Here is a 19,819-nt window from a genome sequence, read left to right as displayed (position 1 = left end):
CACTGGTTACCCAATTCCCTTTGGGATCCTTGCTGGGGACCAAGCAGGACCTGCTGTAGTACAGTCAGCACCTCCCTGTCTGGGACTGCTATCCAAGATTTTCTGAATCTCTAAGGTCCCTGTGGGCAGATATGCACAATGAATCAAAAAAGACATTTAGTCTTCTGTATGAAAGTCATGCTTCCAGGGGTGGCCACTAGGTCCCAGGAGTTGCTGGGGACCCTATGAACTGCCTTACTTCCCCAGTGGGCTGTGCTTTCAGGAGTTGTAGCCAGGCATTTGAATGACTAGTTGGGGGTCATTTGGGTGTCCCAGTCTCCTCCTGGCTGGGGCTGCTCAGTTCCCAGGCTCTTGGCACGACAGTGAGGGCTGCAGACAGCAGGTACTATTTTATTGGGCCTTGAAAGCTTTAAATACAGAATGGGCTGGTGAGGGGGCAGATGTGGACACGCTGGCATTTGAGAGTGGATGTATCAGAGAAATCACATAATCAACAGTTGGACAGAGCTGGGGAAGGGCAGTCTGGGGTAGAGGTGGGTGCCAGCTGGCAGCTGGTCTTGAGCATCAGGATTACCCCCTTCACTAGGGCAAAGTCATTCATATTTCTTCCTGATTTGAGGACAATTTTTTAAAAAATCACAAACCCCCAAATAAAAATATAAAATCCACTGGGAGAGACTCTGGACAGCAGTGCTGTCATCCCAGAGGAGGATGGCCTGTCCCCAGCAAGACTCAGGATACCCTCCTCCCCCAGCCCTGATGTCACCCTATGAGACATTTCCATACATAGAAGCAAAGCTGGACCAATCTACACCCCTCCCCGCAGGTCTGGAGTTGGAACACCCTCCTGGCAGAGGAAGAGTAATGGCGTGAGCGGTACTGGGGGCCAGGCACAGTTCTCCTCAACGGCTGTAGCCAAACTCATCGGCATCATCAGCTCGGAAGTCTCCATAGCGCCACAGGTTCAGCTGTGAGAGGGAAGAGAACATGTCTGTTCAGGATGTGAGACCAGCTGGGACTCACTAGGCCAAGCCTCTCAACCCAGGATGCCCAGGGGGTACCGAGGCAAGAACTCACCCTGGCACTCTTGGCCGATTCCTGGGCGTTCAGGTACTCCGTGATCTGAGGGAAAGAAAAGAAGGGAGCAGTTAAGACAGGGGCGTTCTCAGCTGAGCAGCCAGAATGACCCTGCAGATAGATACTAGGTCAGCTCCATGCCATTCAGGGACTCAAAGCCCTCCAGGAATCCCAGTTCCCAGAGTAAGCACAAACAGTCACAGAGGTCTCTGGGTTCCTTAACTCTTGGCACTGGCTGTTCCATATGCCTGGAGCGCTCTTCCCCTGAGGTCCATTTGGCTATCTATCCTGTCCCAAGTTTTTTGATAAAATATATCTTCTTAATATGGCTTCAGATGACTCCATTTAAAATTATACGCCATTATGCTCCTGATCCTTTTAGTTTCATTTTTTTCTTTTTCCCTGTATTTATCTATTAACATTGTTTAATTTACTCATATTTGTTTTTATTTTTTGTCTCTTCATGCTTGAATGTAAGCTCCACAGGGCCGATGTTGTCTCTTCTCACAGATACATGGGAGGTCCTCAATAAACATTTGATAAGAAAATGAATCAATGAATGAACATGTGGTGGGTGTCTGCCTTAGGGACTGGGGCAAAAGAAATTCCTAGATGCCAGAGACTTTACGGGTAGCTACATACAGGGACATTAAGATCTCCAATTCTATAGGGAGACTTTAGCTAAGTCTTAGAAGCCATCTGAGGAAACTGGGGAGTCTCTGAGGGGAGGGGTCTGATTTTTTGGAGAGACAGTAGCAATTCATACAGGTTTCTTCTTCCAGAGACCACTGATGTGCACAACCAGTGCCCCTCATCCAACACCACCTGAGAAGCCCATGTAAATGGTGAGTGCCAGGTCCTCCGTAGTTTCCCAGTTTTAGGACCTTTCCAGGGACATTGAGGCCTTTAAGAAGTGTTGTGATAGTCCTTGTGGTGCTGCCTCCTGGGCAACTCTGACTCTGGGTGGCCTTGGGTGCTAGGACTTGGGTGTTGTACATTACGAAAAAGTAAGAGATTGGCAGAGACAGTGAGATGAGGCTTTGACCCTCTCTTACCCCTGGCAAGGCTTTCCAGCATGTCACCTGGGGGTACATACAAAGGGAAACTTTCCGCTCCAGTTTGCATTCTCAGCCAAGCCCGCAGCCAATTAATTTGGGATGTAATTAGATTTTTTTTTTAAAAAAAAAAAAAAAACCCCAACAAACCCAAATCCATTATGTTTCCCCAGCAGGACCAGCAGGGTGGTAGATTCCCTACTTCCCCACTGGCTCTGGGTACAGCCCGCAGTCCCCTCATCTGTGATGATGGTGGTGGAGTGTGGGGGGACACTCTCTGTATCACTTACCACTTTTTGGAACTGTTTCTCTTTGCGCACCTCCACCATGACCAGCCCCTCCTTCACCAGCCCCAGCCCCACATCACCCTTAGAGTCAGCAAACTGCAGGGTGACGTGGGGGCAGCCGGCACTCAGGTGTTCCACGTTGAGCAGGCACTGAGTGTTCTGGATATCCCGGACCACACTGTCCACGGCGTCTGTGCGAGCATCCTCCTGGAAGGGCCCCAGCAAGTTAGTGAGAGTGAAGGAAAACTAAGCAGCCACTTGGGCTCTGGGTCTTCCATGGACCTCCAATAAAACAAGGTTTGCAGGGGCCTGGTCCCCTTCCTTTTGGGTCCCATCAAGGGGAACAGGTACTGGACAGGCAGAACCCCCTTCCCTTCACTCCAGGAATCTGCACATAAGCCATTCTATCTTGTACCTAAGGCCCCCACCAACCTATCCTGTGTCTCTGAAGAAAGTGTCTTTTCCTGCCCCAAAGTAACCTCTGCTTGTTGCTCTGGCCCCTCTCATTTCTTACCTTCTGCAGTGTCTTACTCCAGCAGTGACCGCATCATATCCCTGGTTTTGTCTTTGCTGGCATCTTGGGCACTTGTCACCCTCTGTCTCCCTACCCTTTTGACTTTCCTTCACTCATTTTGTGATACTCACCCTCAGTATCTTCTGTTGTTTCTCTTTTTCCCTTAGCCCATTTTACAAAAAGATAGGAAAAAGTCACCAATGCTAATTCCCAGCTTCCCCTTTGCTTCTGGCACCCTGCCACGGGTGGCAGCACCAGCCATGCTTCTCACACTCTTGCCCTCCTCAGAGATGAAGTCTCAGTCTGTTGGACCCCCACCCTCCACCATAGGGAGTGGGATCCCGTACACTGGCTTTCCCATTCTGGAAACCGAGGGCCATCTATGACCCTGAGCACACGTCTTCCCCCCTCACAGCATATTCTTCCTCTGGGCTCCTTGTGCTCAGGTGATGGAAATGCCAATACTCCGAAGCTTCTCTCTACTTTGCAACACACCCTCCACATACTCACTCCCATGGTCTTAATACTCAAACCCATAACTCTAGGTCTTCTCTCTTTTCCATATGGAAAACCACGTATTTGCCTGGAGGGCAGCTTCTTTTCCTTTCCCCTTGGCCAACAGCAACTTATCCATGTGTGGGAAATCCAGTTCATCCTAGATTCCTCCTTCCCTTATATCCCCACCCCTTTGATGCAGTTATGTATCTAAGACCTGTTCAGTCTTCCTTCATATCCCCACTTGATGGCCTTGGTGTGGCTGTTACTGTCTCTAACCTGGGCAGCTACAATTATTCCCTACCACTCTGCCCAGTCTCTCCCATCCACAATGCCACCAGAACTAACTTTCAGAAACAGATTTGATCATGTCACACTCTGGCTGAAAATGCTGCCATTCCTCCTCTCACCCACAGTACAAAGAATAAACTGTCAGGGCAGAGGAGACCATGGTAACCATGCCCTCACTGATCTTTCCCTTCTCATGTCCTGCCCCTACCCACAAAGCTCCTAGGATCCATGTTGGTGGCTTCTTCTTTGCCCCCATGCATTCTGGCTCACCAGGCTTCCCCATTTCTCTAGTCCCAGCTGAAACACTCTCATGTCATCTCTTTTGTGGTTCCTTCCCACAATTTTCATAGCCAATCACTCCCATCTCCTGAGTCCTATCACTAACAATTCTTTACTGTTTTCATCTTTTCCTGACAGCCTGGGGAGACTATGGCAGTTACTGAGGGGACAGTCTGTTTGGAAGGAGGAAGACTCACATCCTGGGGCACCTGGATGAAGGCAAAGGCATACTCCGTGGCTTGAGCTGGCAGTACACGAGTGCTGAAGGCAGGGGGCAGGGTCCCCAGGCGGGTGGATGGCAGGATCTCTCTCTGCAGAGGAAGCACCAGGCCAACAGTATAACATATTCAATGATCCCTTGCTCTCAAGGACAACCCTCTGTGACAGGCCTCTGGGAATTCCAACTCTGGGTTTTCCCTGCTGGCCCTACAACTTGGTTCTACTTAGCCATGCACAGCTGGTTAGCCCTGGAAGCACAGGTCCTATTGCGCAGGCAGCCAGCAGGGAAGCTGTGACTCCTGCCCTCTCACTCTGGGCTTGGTTCTGGCACACTTGGTGGTTCCCATTAATATAATTATGGTGACAGCTGGACTCCACTGTTTCCTTCCAATGCTCTTCCCTCTGTGGGGCTCCCTAACTATTACTCCACGAAGTAGGAGGATTCTGGAGGTGTGCTGGGGAGCATACTGAGACAGGGTCCCTGTAGTACATGGGCCTGCCCCTGGTTCTGGCCCAGATGGGTGGGGTCACCCCAGTCTGGCAAGACCTTTTCCTTGTGTGTGCCCAGGTGATAAGTGGGGAGCATGGCCCAGCTCTGGGCTCTCTGTTAGCAGATTCCTCATGCTCTCCTTGAGGAGGGTTCGGGAGGAAAGTAGAAGACCGCAGTCACACCCCAGAAGCACCAAGCTCCTTGACTGTATCCTTTCTCCTGCCTGCTGCTAAGTCTATAGGGAATCCCCCAGAGACTGTTCACAAACTCCCAGGACCAGCCTAGAAGCTTTTTCTCCCATGGGTATCCAGGTGCTCAGTCCTGTGACTGTCCCTTCCCAGGCAACTGGCTTGGGTATGTGTTGGGGATCTATAGAAGGAAAAGCCTGGCTCAGCAGGAGCACCAGGAGCTACAGGATGTAAAAGGCCTTCCTGTGCTAGAGAGGGCCTGGGAGCTTCTTCAGGTTAGGCAGAAGGGAAAGAATGGAGGCAGCTGGGCCCTCATCCTTGATGGGGGTGGTTGGTGTGCTTCCAAGCCTCTGGCCACAGATATCCATTCTTCCCAGTCACTCAGAGCTCTGTCACTAAGCTCAGAGGGACCTCAAGAGATCAGATGGACTTTGCCTGAGGGGCTTCTGTGTGTGATGGTCCCTCCTTGGCTCCTCCTCCGTGGGCCCCCAACACTCACATTGCCGTAGTCGATGTAGAAGACATGTACTTTGGCAGGAGACTCAACTTTCTCTACTCGGGCGCGGTACCTGCAATGGCAACACAGAGCTCAAGGGACAGCCTTGAGGAATTCGGTCCCCTGGGAGCTTGGGGACATAGCATTTCCCTGCCTAGGATCTCCTGGTGTTGTCACAGAGGGCAACTCCTGGCCTCTATGGAAGCCCAGCCTTAGGGTGCGGTGGACACCATCTAATGGAGTCAGAGCAGAGCTGGAGCGCAGGAGGGAGAAGGGAGCATGTGGAGCAGATTAATGTGTCCTTGGGGCATAAAGCAACAAGACTAATGACTAGATTGATGTCTGCTGTTTAAACCCAGCACACTAAACAGCAGCTGTAATTAGCCAGCAGATCTGTCTGGGAGGCCGCAGCAGGGAACACATCCAAGTCACTTCCTCACCCTAGGAAGGCCATGGGCCCTACCCTTGGTGGATCACACATCATGACCTTCTTCTGGCCTGTGAGTGCTGTAGCTCATGTCCCAGACAGCAGAGGTGGAAGGTCAGGCGGCTGGTCTGGGCTCAATGTGAACCCGCCTCCGCCTCACTCTTGTGACATCATTCTTCCCTGAGGATGAGGGCTATGTTGGAGAGTTCCAGCCAGCAAGGCAGCACCCACCACGGCATTCCTCTGGAGAGTGGGAGGGACGCCACTTCATCTTTCAGAGGCTGGCTGGACTATAGGGACTCACAGGGACACCCGGAAGAGCTGGTGGACGCCATCACTAAAAACCCAGCGGAAAGCAGACACTAAGGCCAACACCTGATATCCAGCTGTAGCTGTACAGGTCTGCACCCCAGGACAGCCTCGTTTTTCTCCTCATTAAGGCTCGGTGCCTTGCTGGTCTGGGTGACTTACCATTCTCCATCTACAAATTTGGCAATGCAGAACTCTCCCCGGCGGGGAGCATAGGAGCCCTCTACAGGGGGATGGCTGGAGATATCATTGCGCATGTTCTCCATCAGCTTCTCCAGCTGGGTGCCTACAGGAGGAAGAGGGTAGAGAGTCCCAGCTGTCATGTTTTGCTGGAGCCTCATCTTGGGACTAAGTAGGGTGTGAAACTCTGGAGTATACCACAGCCTGCATTGCCCCCAGCCCAAGCAGGGCCTCTGTAGTCCCCATTCAAGATACTTTATGCTGTCCATCTTCAAACATGGGACACTTGGGGCCTTGTAGGAACACTGTCTTCCAGGCTATTGGCCAGGACTGTGGAAGCCCTTGGGAATGTGCTTGGGCTGTGAGTGAGGAGGTGGGAAGGGGAGTGGACAGGAGCAATGTCGAGCCAAGCAGCCTTCTCCACAGCGACAGCTAGCCAGCCTGGCACCTTCCTTCAAGGGCCAGATCCTGGCCTAGGCCACAGAAGTGTGACTGACAGAAGCCACTCTGTCTAGCGTCTCCTGAGGGCAACAGAAGTGAAGAAGGATGGGTCCCATGAAGCCCTGGACAGGAAGAGGACTTGGAATTGAAACCCTAAAAGACGAGGGTAAGAATTCTTGAAGCAGGGCCCAGAGCCCCAACTATTCAAACTGGGCTGCTCTGACCCTTGTCACTTTGTGAGATCCGTGCTGAATAGAACTTCCAGTGTTGCCAGGCTGGGCTCCTGCATGCTGCCTCCCACCCTTGTGACTCCTTTCAACAGAGGGCAGCGAGTCCCTGTCCTCTGCTGCTTGTCTACAGGTTTTCTGTGACAATTTCACCACCTGAGGCCTCCTTAGTTTCCCTCTCTAACTTGTTCCTACTGTACCCTCCCTGCCCCCACCGTGCTAGGTATCTGTCCCCTGTGGTTTCTACTTTTGTGTCCCTTCTGGCTTTGATTCTATCTCTGCTTAGACCTTTGCTACCCCTCTTCTCTCAGAGTTGAAGACTGGGCTGTGGACATGTGGTCTAAGTGTGGGACCTTTCTCTCTCCAGGGCCGAAGGCCAAGCTGTAACAGCAGAACACATGTTTATTGTTGTTACACTCGCTACCATCGGCCCTATACATTCCTTGTCTGTGTTTCTACACTGTGCGTTCCTTCAGGGCACAGAGCCTAGCTCACTCGTTTCTGTTTACTTGCGTAAGGCCTAGGAGAATCCCCAATGCATGCAGGGTGCTTAATAATTCAACTGCACTGAAAATGATCTCTGCATATGCACACAAAGACACATGTCCACTCTCAGGCTACCGCACAGCTTCAGCCCTAGCATTCACACGACTGTGTGAGCATAGGGACTCTTAAGTAGCGCAGATCCCTCTCACCCCAGAGGCCAGGCCTCTCTAGAGTCACACACCAGGGACTAAGAGGAAGCCTCTACATCCACAGGTTCTCCCTTACTTGCTCTACTTTTATTTTCTTATATTTTTTGTTTCAGGGCAAGAGAAGTAGGCTTTTGCCCTCTGTGAACAGGCAAAACCCTCTGGGAGGTCCTTACACAGAGCTAGTTGATCATTTGCAACCTGTGTCAATGCTTTCATCAGATCTTTCCTGAAAGTGGGCTTTAATTGAGAGAAGGGGGAATAACAAGAGGATGTCCCCAAGGAGATGGACAGTTCCCTAAGTGGGAGTCTATGAATCTATTTTCATGAGTTACATGGAGCCACCTGAGGGCAGCAGGGTCTTCTCTGAAGCCCACCACAATCCACATGGCATTCCAAGAAACACCTCACTCCTGGGTCTCCCCCTATGCTCTGAACATGTGTTTTTCTCTTTTCCCTTATTTTCTGCCTCAGATAACATTCCCTTTAGTATCCTGGTTTCCTAGAGCTGCTGGAGACAGGAGGTGGGGTTTACTGTGGCAAGGCAGCCACAGGAAGACTTGTTCCCTCCAGTGTTGCCCCCTGGAGACTTCAGAGCCAGTTGTTATTCACAGTAGGTCCTCCCAACCTGGGGCAGGCTGGGGAGTCCGAGTATCCTAGGCAGGGTCTACTCTGAGCTCCCTTCCCCCAGGGTCTCTGAGGGCCTGGCTCCTTGGCTAATGAACAACTCTGATTCTTCCCTAGAAACACACCACAAAACTGGGTCTTCCCTGCCATACAGCCCAGACCTGGAGGCTGGCTGCTTCCTGGGTTCATTTCCAAGGCGATTGCTGGGCCAGCTTTCACAGGATTGTGGTCAACCTCAAGAGAACCTAATCCCGAGGACTTAGCCACATCTCTACCCTCCCCCGTGTCTTTCCTTTCTAAGCAGAGCCAGCCCAAGGCCAGAATTGGTGAAATGACATTGCCACAAAAGCAGCTGCCTAGAAAATGTCATTAGAGGGGAAGTAGCTGAGACGAGACTCTTGACAATCTAGAGTGGGCCTGGGTGTGGGGGCAGAGCCACATCCCGCTATCTATGGGGCTGCCCACTAAAGGTGCCAGAGACATCTGTAGCCTCCTCTGCCAAGGATCTGATTCCTTGGACCCAGAGGCAGTTCTAAGAGCCATTTCCTCTGCTCCCAACTAACTCGATTCCCAGCACCAAGGGTGGGGGTAGGAGGGGTTGGGGGAGGTGTGAGAAGCAGCAGAAGAATAAAGGGGATGGGGAGGAAAGAAGAAGTGGGAGAGTAAAGGGGTAGAGATGAAAAGTGGGGCCAGCTGCTGACAGAGCCATCTCCACTGCCCTCTGTCCTCCAGAGGCCTGAGGTCTCTGACTAGGGGACTGGCCACAGTACACAGTCCTCAAGCACAGGAGGGAGGAGAGGGTCCTTCAGAAAGACTGCCAGGGGATGACTTCCCCTAGAGCCTGCCTGTTGCCATGGAAACTAGCCACCACTCCAGCTATGCTAACCTCTGGAGAAGGAGAAGCCAGGCTGTCACCTTCCCTGGGAAGTTGGGGGTGGGGGACTGAGCCATACTGGCTCGTGCTTCCTGACTATGTACAGAAGATTTTCTCCTTGCTTCCTGACAGACTTTGAGGGCTACAAATCCTTATGCTCAGCCCAGCCAGGGGTGTCTGGAAGCAAAACCATTACCTAAGAGTCTCAGAGCACCACCCAGACAAATCTGTTATCTCACCCGTCCTCAGAGGACCTGTTAGCCTTGCCACCCCCTGCCTCCTGCCCTGTCTACTCATGGGCTCACTGGTACGTTTCTGAGATGAATCTTGGGCCCAGGGGGCTGGAGGTAGGTAGCAGAGGCATAGGCTCTGCAGGGGAGTCTCCTGGAACCTTGGGCTGTGCTCTTCCCTCCTGCTGAAGAGGGGCTCCCTTCCTGAGATGGCTGTACCATGCAGGAGCTGAAGCCAGAGGTGCTGGGTCACTCACTCACCTGTCTCCACATCCTGCACATAGAAGTGCAGGTCATCAGTGATCTCAGTCACAAATACAGGCTTGTAGCTGGCAGATCGCTCCTTTTCCTCTAGCACAGGCATCACCTCCTCCACCGGCTGCTCCTCATAGTGGGCCCAGACCTGCATGTGTAGGCGGCAAATGGGAGGAGGGAAAAGGGATGTCAGAGGGCACAGGAAGGGGGTTCTGGGCAAAGTGGGTAATCCTGGGTGAGTGTAGGGGTCACTGTGGGGCACTCAAATCACTCTGGGTGGAGCCCCTGGAGCCCCCACCTCTGAGGGGGAAGGGTGGGCTCTGGGCAGACATCAGAAGCAACTGGGGAGCTCAGCAAGATCCAGGGACCTATCCCAGGCTTACCAAATTAGAATCTGTTAGAAGGATCCTAGAGAGTCAAACAAGAAAAAGACCAGGCTCCCAAGTGGTCCTTATGTGTACCAGGGTGTGAAGACCCCCTCTTATGAACTGCCTTGGCTCTGGGCTCCCTACTAGGCCACCTCTAGTGTCCCAGATCTCCATCTCCCTTCCCATAGTGCTCTGCAGGGTTGTTCAACTCTCCAGGCTCTCCCACTTGCCCAAGGCCATGGGCACTCCCGAGGCATTGTAAGCTACCACCTTGGGCTCCTCACTGTGCAAGAAGGCCTTTCCAGAGCAGCTTTCCTTTGCCCCACCCTCCTCACCTCCAGCAGGTTGCTCTGATCTCAGCTCAGAAGCTGGGCCACCCCCTCCTTTCCCTCCCCAAGCCCTGCGCTGTCAGGGCTGCAGTGGCTCAGAAGCTGATTCGACGTGACAGCGCGTCAAGTCCAATCCTGCGGCCAGGAGATTATCCAAGTAGTGAGGCCTGTCAGAGCAGAGGAGGGAGGTGGCTTTCCAGCTGAGCAGCAGCAAGGGGGTGGGGAATGAGGGGGACCAGACCACACATGGGGTCCCACAGACACATACACAGAAACAGGGGATGATCCAAGTGTCAGTTGAGAACTTACATGCTTCCTAGTGCCAGACGTCATTCTAAACATTCTCCAAACATCAAGTCAATTAATCCTCACAACAACCCTTTGAAGAAGTATATTATCCATTTTATAAATGAGAAAACAGAGGTATGAACTTGACCAGAAGCAGTGGAACCAGAGTTGAAACATAGGCAGCCTGGACCTAGAGCTCTTCCAGGGGCACTTTGGCACTGACTGAGCATCCTGGAGGGAAAAGGCAATGCTGGGCAGCGGGAAAAGCTTAGGCAAGAAGCCTCTTGCCCGACTGCTGTTGAACTTGTGTTTGACTTTGGTCAAGTAAGGTATGCTCTCAGGGTTTCCTTTGTTCCCTTGTAAGATTATCATGCCATCAGTGAGATGGTACCTCTCAGGGGACATGAAGACTCCTGGGTGACCTCAGGAAGCAGCTGAAGGGCACAGATGCTGTGATTAAGAAACCTCCTTGGGTTACACCCCAGAGCCCACACTTCTGCCCTTAGTGTGGCATGAGTGTATTCTTCCACTAGAAGGGGAAGAAGCAAGGGCCTGAGACCAGAATGAAAAAGAAGACTTTGTGCATCCAAGGGAGGATGCTGGAAACAGCCGAGACACAGAGATGTCACACAGTAGTGCCTTCCTGGGTGGCATGCTGTGGCCTCTGCTCTGTGGCTGGGCTCTAATGCAAAAAGCCCCTTACTTACTTTCTCACACTTCCCAGGCTCCAGGCACCCCAATGCCTGTCCCCATCACCACTACTACCTTTCTCACCACCACCTCCCAGAGACTTCTGCATTCTCCTGCTTCCAACACGCTCACCCCTGTTCAGCCACAGTGGAGGAGATAAATAGCAGGACTTGAAGCCAGTCTCACCTCCATTCAGATCCTGCACATTTGCCTTAATCCTTCAAGGGCTCACCTGCCCATATGTAGAGGGGCCTCTAGTTGGGGGCTTCTCTATGAGAGGGTTTTGTGGGGGATAGTCATAGAGGCTTCCAAAGCCTATGTCCTGGTAGGGCTGGGGCTTTCCTCCCAGACCCCCTGGTTGGAGGTTCCAGTGAGTCATCTGTATCAATTCTGGGCTCCCAAGTCCTCTGAAACCCTTGCAGATCTGAAGATTGATGGGACTCAAACTGCCTCTGGGTCAGCACTACCTTAAATGGGCTGGAGCTGAGCCCTGCACCATTCATTCCACAGCCACCCTTCCGCAGCCCTCAGCTCACCCACCCCTCCATCTCAGCTCTCCAGGGCTCCAGATCACCACAGCAGGCCCTCAGCTTGGTAAAGAATCAGGGCACTGCAGTGGCTCCCAAAGTGGGCCCTGGGCCTGGGCAGCCTTCAGGGCCTCCTTCCCAACCCCACCCTGCTTCCCTTTGGCTGTGGGGGAAGTGCTCTTCAGCTGTGTAGATGATTTGGGAACAGACTGACAGGGTGAAAGCAGAAACTGCTAATGACTCCTCAAGTGAAAGTGCCTGGGGCGACAGGAAACAGTCGGGTCTCCTCTCTGGGGAGAAGGTGGAGCCAGGTTCCTAGATGGGCTCTGGTGGGCAGCAAGCTGAGGTCATGGATGAAACAAATAGAGCCTCAGGAATGGCCCTCAGCCCCCGTGGTGATGGGGGTGGGGGAGTGCATACTGTACCTGTGTAGTAAGAACAAGGAGAGCAAAGTGGCACCAGCCACACAAAGTGGCTGAGCCTGAGGTGGTCAGAGGCAGCCAAAGGGCAAAGATGAAGAGCTATTCATGAGGAAGGGAAGATGGTGTAACTTGGCCCTTCTGACCACAGAGCCTTGAGAGCTTCTTCTTGGGGGAAGAGGTGACAGCTCAACTGGATGTGGTGGACAGTGGCCCTAAGCAAGCTGTTAAATGTAACTTGGCCAGTGACTTCTTGAGAGACGCCCGACAAGACACTTGTTTTAAGAATCCCCTTATTTTAAAAGGTGAAATGTCCTCTTCCAGACCTCTACACAGTGAGGAAAACCCAAAGACCTTTTCCAGAAGGAACAGCAATTATGCACAAATAGAGCTGGTGCCTTAGGGCTTTACCCTAGACTCCTGGAAGGAGCAGCTAGAAAGAACCCCTATGGCCAAGGTACTGAGCCTGGGTCTGCACTAAGCAGCAGGGCCCAGGGGTTCTGAGAGACCAAGCATGAGTGGGTCTGCCACTGCTGTCAGGTCACTTCTGGGCCACATTAATGTGGAGAGGCCATGCCAGCTCTGATTGATGGCAGGGTTTGTGATTAGGCTGGAGAATGGCATCTCTTCTGCTTCAAGGAAGGGGCCAAGATGAAACTCTGTTTTGAGGCAAGGCATGTCCCATCTGCTCCTGGAAGCCCTGCCAGGTTAGTTCCTGTCTTCTCAGGTCCCCTCTATATTTTAGGGCTCCTTAGAATCCCTGTCCCTAGGGAAGGAGTTTACTATGTTGGGTACAGGCAAAATTGGATCAGGACAGGAGCAGAGGTGGTCTCCCCTGGCCCTTGGCCACCGCCTTCCTTTTCTTCTTCCCCTGGGAGCCCTGGGTCCTTCTTCTGGCAAGAGATGAGGAATGTGGGGATCTATTCGTGGGAGTCTTTCTAAATCCTATTTAATAATGCTACTCACAAGTCTCCAGGGGTGGGACTGGCTTGGGGCCAGGGTGGTGGAGGCCTTCAAACCCACAGCAGGGAAGCCAAGCTCAATAAAAGCCAATCAATGGCCAATCCAGCCCTGTCAAGGGCCCTGTTGGGCATGAATGTGTGTGGACGGGAGAGTCTTAGTCTGCCATTTGTGGTCCCTGGGATCTTGAGAGAGAAGGGGAAAGAAGTCTCATCAGTCTCCTGCAGAGAAAGGGGAGGGCTCTAACTAGCCTGGTGGCTGAGGAGTCACCCTTAGGGAGGAATTAAACTCAGCAGGGAGGCAGCTAAGTTCAGTTGCTGGGACACCTGCACTGTCAGGTTCCGACAGACAGACATACTCACTAATGCATGCAAGCATAATCTCATGGCCCAGAGAATTCTGCTAGTGCCTGGTCTCACCAAATCTCATTACCCTTCCTTGGTTAGCTTGCAGGCATAGATGCTTAGATGATTCTTCCCCTATCCCCCTTGGAAAGGTAGCCCTCATGGGGTCACAAGTGGGGCAAGGTCGTATACACCCGAGATACCCAGGTTATATCCCCTAGATGGACACCAAATTCTCTCATCTGAGTACAGCCAATGTGGGCTGTTACAAGGCTCTACCAATGCCACCCTGGGGCACCAGCCCCACCAGGAGCCAGCCTGGGTTCCTTGGGATCCTTCAAGCGGGCAGGGATTTGCAGAAGAGGGACCCAGGAGGCAGGCTGGCCTAGCACTGAGAGCTTTGTTCTGCATTTTAATTGGGCTGGAATAAAAACATGCAACCCATGTAAGTAATTAATCACTGGTAATTATTCCTCAGCGTCATCAAGTGGCACCAGTGAAATGACAGCTTGGGCTCTTCCAGACAAATTTACTGTGTAGTAAATAATGATGCCCAGTTTAGCACCTGGCAAGGAATACACACTTCCCTCTTAGGCCAGACCCCCCTTCCTGTCCTTTGTGCATCCCTCTCAAATCTCTTCTCTTAGAGGACAAAGGATGGCCCATAGCTGAAGAGGTGGCTTTCAGGGTCAAATGAGTTGTCATTTGCTGAGTAGCAAGAAAGCAGGCTCAGGGCAAAGGTGTTTTTAGTTCAGGATCTTAGATTCTGGTACTACAATACTGGCCCTAGTGGCTTCTCTTCTGTGAAGTTCAGCCTTATAACAGGCCGTCATGGCACCGCCTCGCCCCCACCTCCCTGCAGCAGGCAGAGGACATGGGTGTGGCAGTCTTAAGTTCAGCTGTCACAAGCAGGAAATCCAAGAGGATGCTTGTGACTCCCTTTCTGTAGGAGCCAAGGCAGCCTGCTTCCCCTTCATTCTTTCTGGGAAGACAGGGTTTAATGTGAGCAGGAGCTGAAACAAAGACAGAGGAAATCCTCCTCTGAGCCTGAATTCTCAGCAGCTAGCTTCTCTAAGGCATGGATGGACAGCTTCTTCTACCTGTCCTGACTTTCTAAGCCAACTTTCTCTGGAGTCTGTCTTACCTGTGTCTCCTGGGTTGCATGCCCAAATTCCTAGGGGACAGAAGAAGGCAGACCCGGAAGGGAGATCTCTTAGCCCAGAAGGAAAAGAGAGGTCCTGAATAAGGAGGAGCTACTCTGGGCTGGGGAAGAACATAGTGCCTTCAGGCACCCAAAGACCCCAACTCCTTTTGGCAGGTGTCTGGGCTTTGGCTCTGGAAAGTGAGTTTTGAGCCAGATGGCTGCTCCATGGGGAAGGAAACATTTATTCCTAGAACAAATTTATGGCTCAGCACCGCTGTCCCACGAAATCCTCCTCAAGCTCTGAGAAGCACTGAGAAATTGGTGGCCAGCTGATTTATCCCCATTATGGGGGCTGGGCTGTAAGTCATTGGAGACAGGTTAGAATGGGGGTGTTAAGCCTGGCTCCCATCCCCAAACCACTGAGTTTCTTAATCATCAATTTGTTTCCTAAAGCTGCTTTGTGACCCACCCCCCCTTGTCTCTTCAATGCAGTGTCTGCAGAGACTGATGGGCTGTAAATCTGCTATTCTAACAGCTTTATGCATCTCTTGGGGCTGCTTCCCTGCAGGGCGATGTGAAGAAATTCAGAAGGGGATGGCAGTGGGCCTCACCTTTCCCCAGAGGGCACTGATGGAGAAGGGTCAGGGCTGGGGAAAAAGGGTGGCCACAGGTTCCTCTTCATAAGGGGCTCCCGAGTTATTTCTCCCACTGCCCCAAAGTCATCGTTCATGTTCTGCTGCAGGGCTACCTGAGCAGGCCTGGAGATCCCTGGGGATCTCTCAGGCTTGCAGCCCAGGCCCATCTCAGGTCTGCAACAGGTTTATGGCCACCTAAACTAGCAGTCTTTCCTTTGAATGTGTGTGGTGCCTTAGTGTGAGTTCTGAAATTATCACCATCCTGGGCCACTTGGACTGTTCTCTAGAGGCATACCTATGGAGGTAAAGAGGGGAGGATAGGGTGAGAGGGATCACATGCCAGGACAGGCCACCATACTCGTACCTTCTCTTTCTTCTGCTTGGCGGCCTCCTCAGCAGACAGCAGGGACTTGTAGTAGGCACTGCGCTCGGCAGTGAAGTGGACCTTGGAGAGCGCGTGCTCCACCAGCAGGACGGACAGGTTAGCGCCATCCATGTGCAGCCAGCCGATGAAGTTGCCAGCTTTGTCCATGCTTTCTACCTCCACCTCCACCTGGGGACAGAAAGATAGGTTGTCAACTTGTGAGGAGACTCCTGCCTATTCATGGGTTGAGTCTGCAGGGGAGCACAGTGTGCTGAGGCAGAGGGCTCCCAGGTCTTGGGCAGCTGCCCTAGGGAAGAAGAGCAGGAGGGGCCTGTGTTTTCCATGTGCTTGAACCCCTCTGATACCCCATCACTTCACTGACTTTCCTTGGTATGTGATAAAGTGTGTGTGTTGTGTGTGTGTGTGTATGTAAGGATCAAGAGTGAGGTAAGCAGCAGATGTGGCATGGCTACACCCCATTCTTCTTCGGCATCTACCTCAGCACTGTGCTAGGAAGACAGGCCTCAGGGAGCAAGAAAATCCCCAGGGAGGAGACTGTTCTTCCTGCAAGAACTGAAAGGATTAATGTTTAATGAAGGTAATTAAAGTAGCTTCGAGAAAACCAGGAGAGAAGAGGATAGGTGAAGTAGAAAGATGTGGGCAGAAACTACATTAGGACATAGGAACTGTAAGGGGGCAACCTCAGCAGAGGGTCATCCTTGAGAAGGAGCAACTAGAAGGGTATAGTCACTGCCAAGCCTGGATCCTGGGCCATGGACTATGGCTGAACCCCAGAATCCTCAGGAATTCCCATAGGGTTTAAGGGTTCCCGGCTCCTGTCACTGAGGGACCTACCCCTAGGCCCCCAGACCTGGTTCTGGTTCTGGATCACATTCTTTGTGGTGGCCGATCTGTCCCCATCATGGGAAGCCAATTGTCCAGGATAAATTCCTTCCTTGATTTTCTCCTGACCTCTTTCTTTTCCTACCAAAGGGGCCTATAAAAGCCTTTGCTGCTAAATGTAAAAACTTGTATTAATTTAAACGGCTTCAAGCTCGATTAAGCAATAAAATGAATGTCTAAATACCTGGGAATTCTCGAAGTCTGAGCTGCAGCCAGTGGCAGAGGGCTAGAAGTGATGAGGGGAGGGGCCAGGGCATGTCAGTGACATGGCTCCCCACAAGTAGACAGAGGTAGCTGGGGGGCAAAGAGAAGGTAGTGCGGAGCAGAGACTTCCTCCCTCTTCCACACCCTCTTCCTGTTTGAGGCCCACAGCTAAGTCTTTAAGTGGAAATGGGAGCCCAATACCCCCTGAGGTTGGGGTGTGGAACAGCAGGAGTTTGCAAAATATATTGTGGTCAGATAAAAGAATTCTATACAGATTAAGTCTGATTTGTTGATTTTGTAGGGGGAAACCAAGGCAAAAAGAAGAAAGTGGAGCTTATAAGGGGCCTGATCCACCACATGATACAGACTGCTTCTGAGCAGACAAGTACTCAGCTTCCACAGACTTCCTTCCCCCAGCCATACTTGGGGTCTCCTTTCCTGTTTTCCAAGGGGGTAATGATGGCTCCTTCTACCATCCAGACCCATGGGGTCTTGCAGGTGACTAGCAGAGCCTGGATGAAAATGCTGGCTTAGAGGGCTCTCCCTATCCTTGGTTGGGCTGGGTGGACACAAGGCCTGCACCACACCACTGGGGGAAAAAGCAGGAAGAACTATCATCTAGTGCTTGTAAAGGCACAAATGGGATCCTAATTATGTGGGGAAGGATCTTGCAAAGGTCCAGGGCATGGCAAGACTGAACTGCCTGCAGTGGAAGGGTGGGGAAGTAGGCGCTTAGGCCTGTAGTGGTGGGGCAAAAACTGAAACAGGCACAATGTTACTTAGGAAGATGGTCTCTTTGTCTTAATTTGCTAAGCTTTGCCACATATGCTAAGGCCAGAAGCAGTAGGTCCCATAAGAATTTGGGGGCGACAGTAGAAAGAACAGAGAGGCTGCTTGTCTTGTGTTTTAAAGCTCAGGAGACACATGCCTGGACAAAAGCAAATGAGGTTGGTTCTCAGCCAACACTGAGCTCAGGCCCACACCAGTTTCCCCATTCTCCGACCTCTCCTTTTCCACTGTTTTTAGTAGCCAAGTGTCCTTTCTCTAAAACTGAGGATGGCTGCCCTGCATGGCCACATGGCATTGCTCCAGGGCTGGCAGGCAGGCCCTCGGGCTGCTTGTGCTGTGAGGTGGGCCAGAGTGGCTCTCTGCAGTGGGTTGCTGGGATTGATGCAAGAACCTCAGAGATGGGTTGCTGAGGCAACCAGACAGGCATAGTCTCTCTCATCCTGTAAGATGCCACGCTAGGGCCTCACTCCACATGGCAAATCCAAAATTGACACCGTGTTCTCTAAGGCCAGGGCTTTCTCCAGGGCTCACACTAGAAAGAACCCACGTGGGGCCAGCCCTGCCAGGGAGCTGTGGGTTCTCCTTGGCAAGTGAGCCCCGACTTTACACTGCCCCAGTGCCCCCCCCCGCCCCCCTGCAATCCATGCACTAACTTGGGCTTGACAAGTCCCGTGGCCCAGCCAGTAGCAGAGAAAAGAAACCTCTGGCCTTGGGCACTGTGCTGCCACTGGATCAATCTCAGGTTGCCCAGGGAGATAAAGCTGTTGCCTGTGGGGCTCTGCTTCCCTTTCATTACAGCTGCCATTGCTACAGTAATTTCTCAATCAAATGAAGGCTCTCAGGGGAAGGTAACTGGGCTATTGTTTCTGCTGGCTCCAGTGTCACTGGGCTCCCACCTTCTCTAGCCAACTACTAAGTTTTGTCCACTCTCATGGACACACCTTGGCCTGGATGGACACGGAAATTCAGTGACTTTTCTCTGGGAGTTGTAAGCAGAGGAAACTCCCAGGTTAAAACTCGTGTGCATCCTTCGCGGTGTCTCTTCTTACACTGACTGATGGTAACTTGTGGTTTCACTGTAACATTATGTGGATCTGTGTCTGTAGGAGCTCTATTTCTGTTTAATGCTAAAACTTTCCTTTAACTAAAAACACTATGAGCCATGCACAGAGGTACCTGCCCAGCTACTCAGGAGGCCAAGGCAGAAGGATCACTTGAGTCAAGAGTCTGAGGCCAGCCTGGGCAACCTAGGGACCCAGTTTCGAACAAAACAAAACACCCTGCCTCTGTGAGATCTACATATACATAGACACAGTCCATTGTTATCCATGGTAGTTGTGCTCTAGATAGTGACTATGAACACTGAATTAAGGAATACTGAACCATTACTCCAAGGGGAAATACAAAGCTGGGGTTCCTGGGAGCCTCTGGTCACACTCATTTTGTTGGTGATAAGTATATAACCTTGTTTTAGATGTGCTTCTGTTTAAAAGCCCTTATTTAATATACAGTTGATTCACCTACACTTAGCTCAAAGCCAGTAGCTTGATAACTCAGGTCAAGCTTGAATGAAGCTTGCCTAATGCACACATTTTCTCCTTAGTGCACACCCCAGCCTTGGAGGAATGCTGTAGTACTGTTTGTTAGGTACCATTTTAAACTACAAAATAACCAACAAAAAGCACAAAAATGCAAAAAGCACGGCACTAAATAGACCACAAAAAGGACACATTTATATTCTGATAGCTGTGACAAGAAGGTAGAGTGCTGCCCTGTACAGCCTGAGATGGAATGTGCTTGCCAAGTGACTAGTTTTATGACACTCTGTGTATATCCACAAGTGATCACAAAAGCACCACAAGAACTGATCTTGGGTTGTAAATAAATTTTACCGAGGGTGTGAATTTCCAAATATTTAATCTATAAATATCGAAGATCAAGTACATGTAGGTATGTAGAGAGTCATTTCTTACAAGTCACCTTAAACTGAAGACAAGAGTTAGGGGAGGCTTATTCTTATCAAATACACACAAAGCCTCTTCTTATCTGGCCACTATGAGCATTAGTTGAGATACTACCCGTGGAGTATTGTGTAAACTGCAAAGTGCATCACATATAGTCACTTGCATAATCAGCACCTTGAAGCATTTCAGAAGAGCTCTAGACTCAACAGAGGAAGGTCTGCTATGATGGCAGGTGACA

The 19,819-nt window shown here is 51.4% G+C and overlaps 1 protein-coding gene across 1 annotated transcript in view; it reads right to left on the bottom strand.

Annotated features, from left to right (window-relative positions):
- Positions 1 to 374: 374 nt before the first annotated feature.
- Snd1 (staphylococcal nuclease and tudor domain containing 1) overlaps positions 375 to 19,819 on the bottom strand; it is a 412,495-nt gene continuing 393,050 nt past the window's right edge. Inside the window, exons 17-24 of the mRNA XM_026411666.2 lie at positions 15,722 to 15,910; positions 9,660 to 9,801; positions 6,290 to 6,413; positions 5,395 to 5,464; positions 4,196 to 4,309; positions 2,423 to 2,626; positions 1,078 to 1,122; positions 375 to 968 (exon numbers count right to left, since the gene is read on the bottom strand). Coding sequence (XP_026267451.1) covers positions 903 to 968; positions 1,078 to 1,122; positions 2,423 to 2,626; positions 4,196 to 4,309; positions 5,395 to 5,464; positions 6,290 to 6,413; positions 9,660 to 9,801; positions 15,722 to 15,910 — 954 coding nt within the window. The 3' untranslated portion in view covers positions 375 to 902. The remainder of the gene's footprint in view (positions 969 to 1,077; positions 1,123 to 2,422; positions 2,627 to 4,195; positions 4,310 to 5,394; positions 5,465 to 6,289; positions 6,414 to 9,659; positions 9,802 to 15,721; positions 15,911 to 19,819) is intronic.

This window comes from Urocitellus parryii, chromosome 3 (genome assembly GCF_045843805.1).
Source record: "Urocitellus parryii isolate mUroPar1 chromosome 3, mUroPar1.hap1, whole genome shotgun sequence".
Lineage (NCBI taxonomy): Eukaryota > Metazoa > Chordata > Mammalia > Rodentia > Sciuridae > Urocitellus > Urocitellus parryii.
This window is presented reverse-complemented; position numbering and strand designations above follow the sequence as displayed.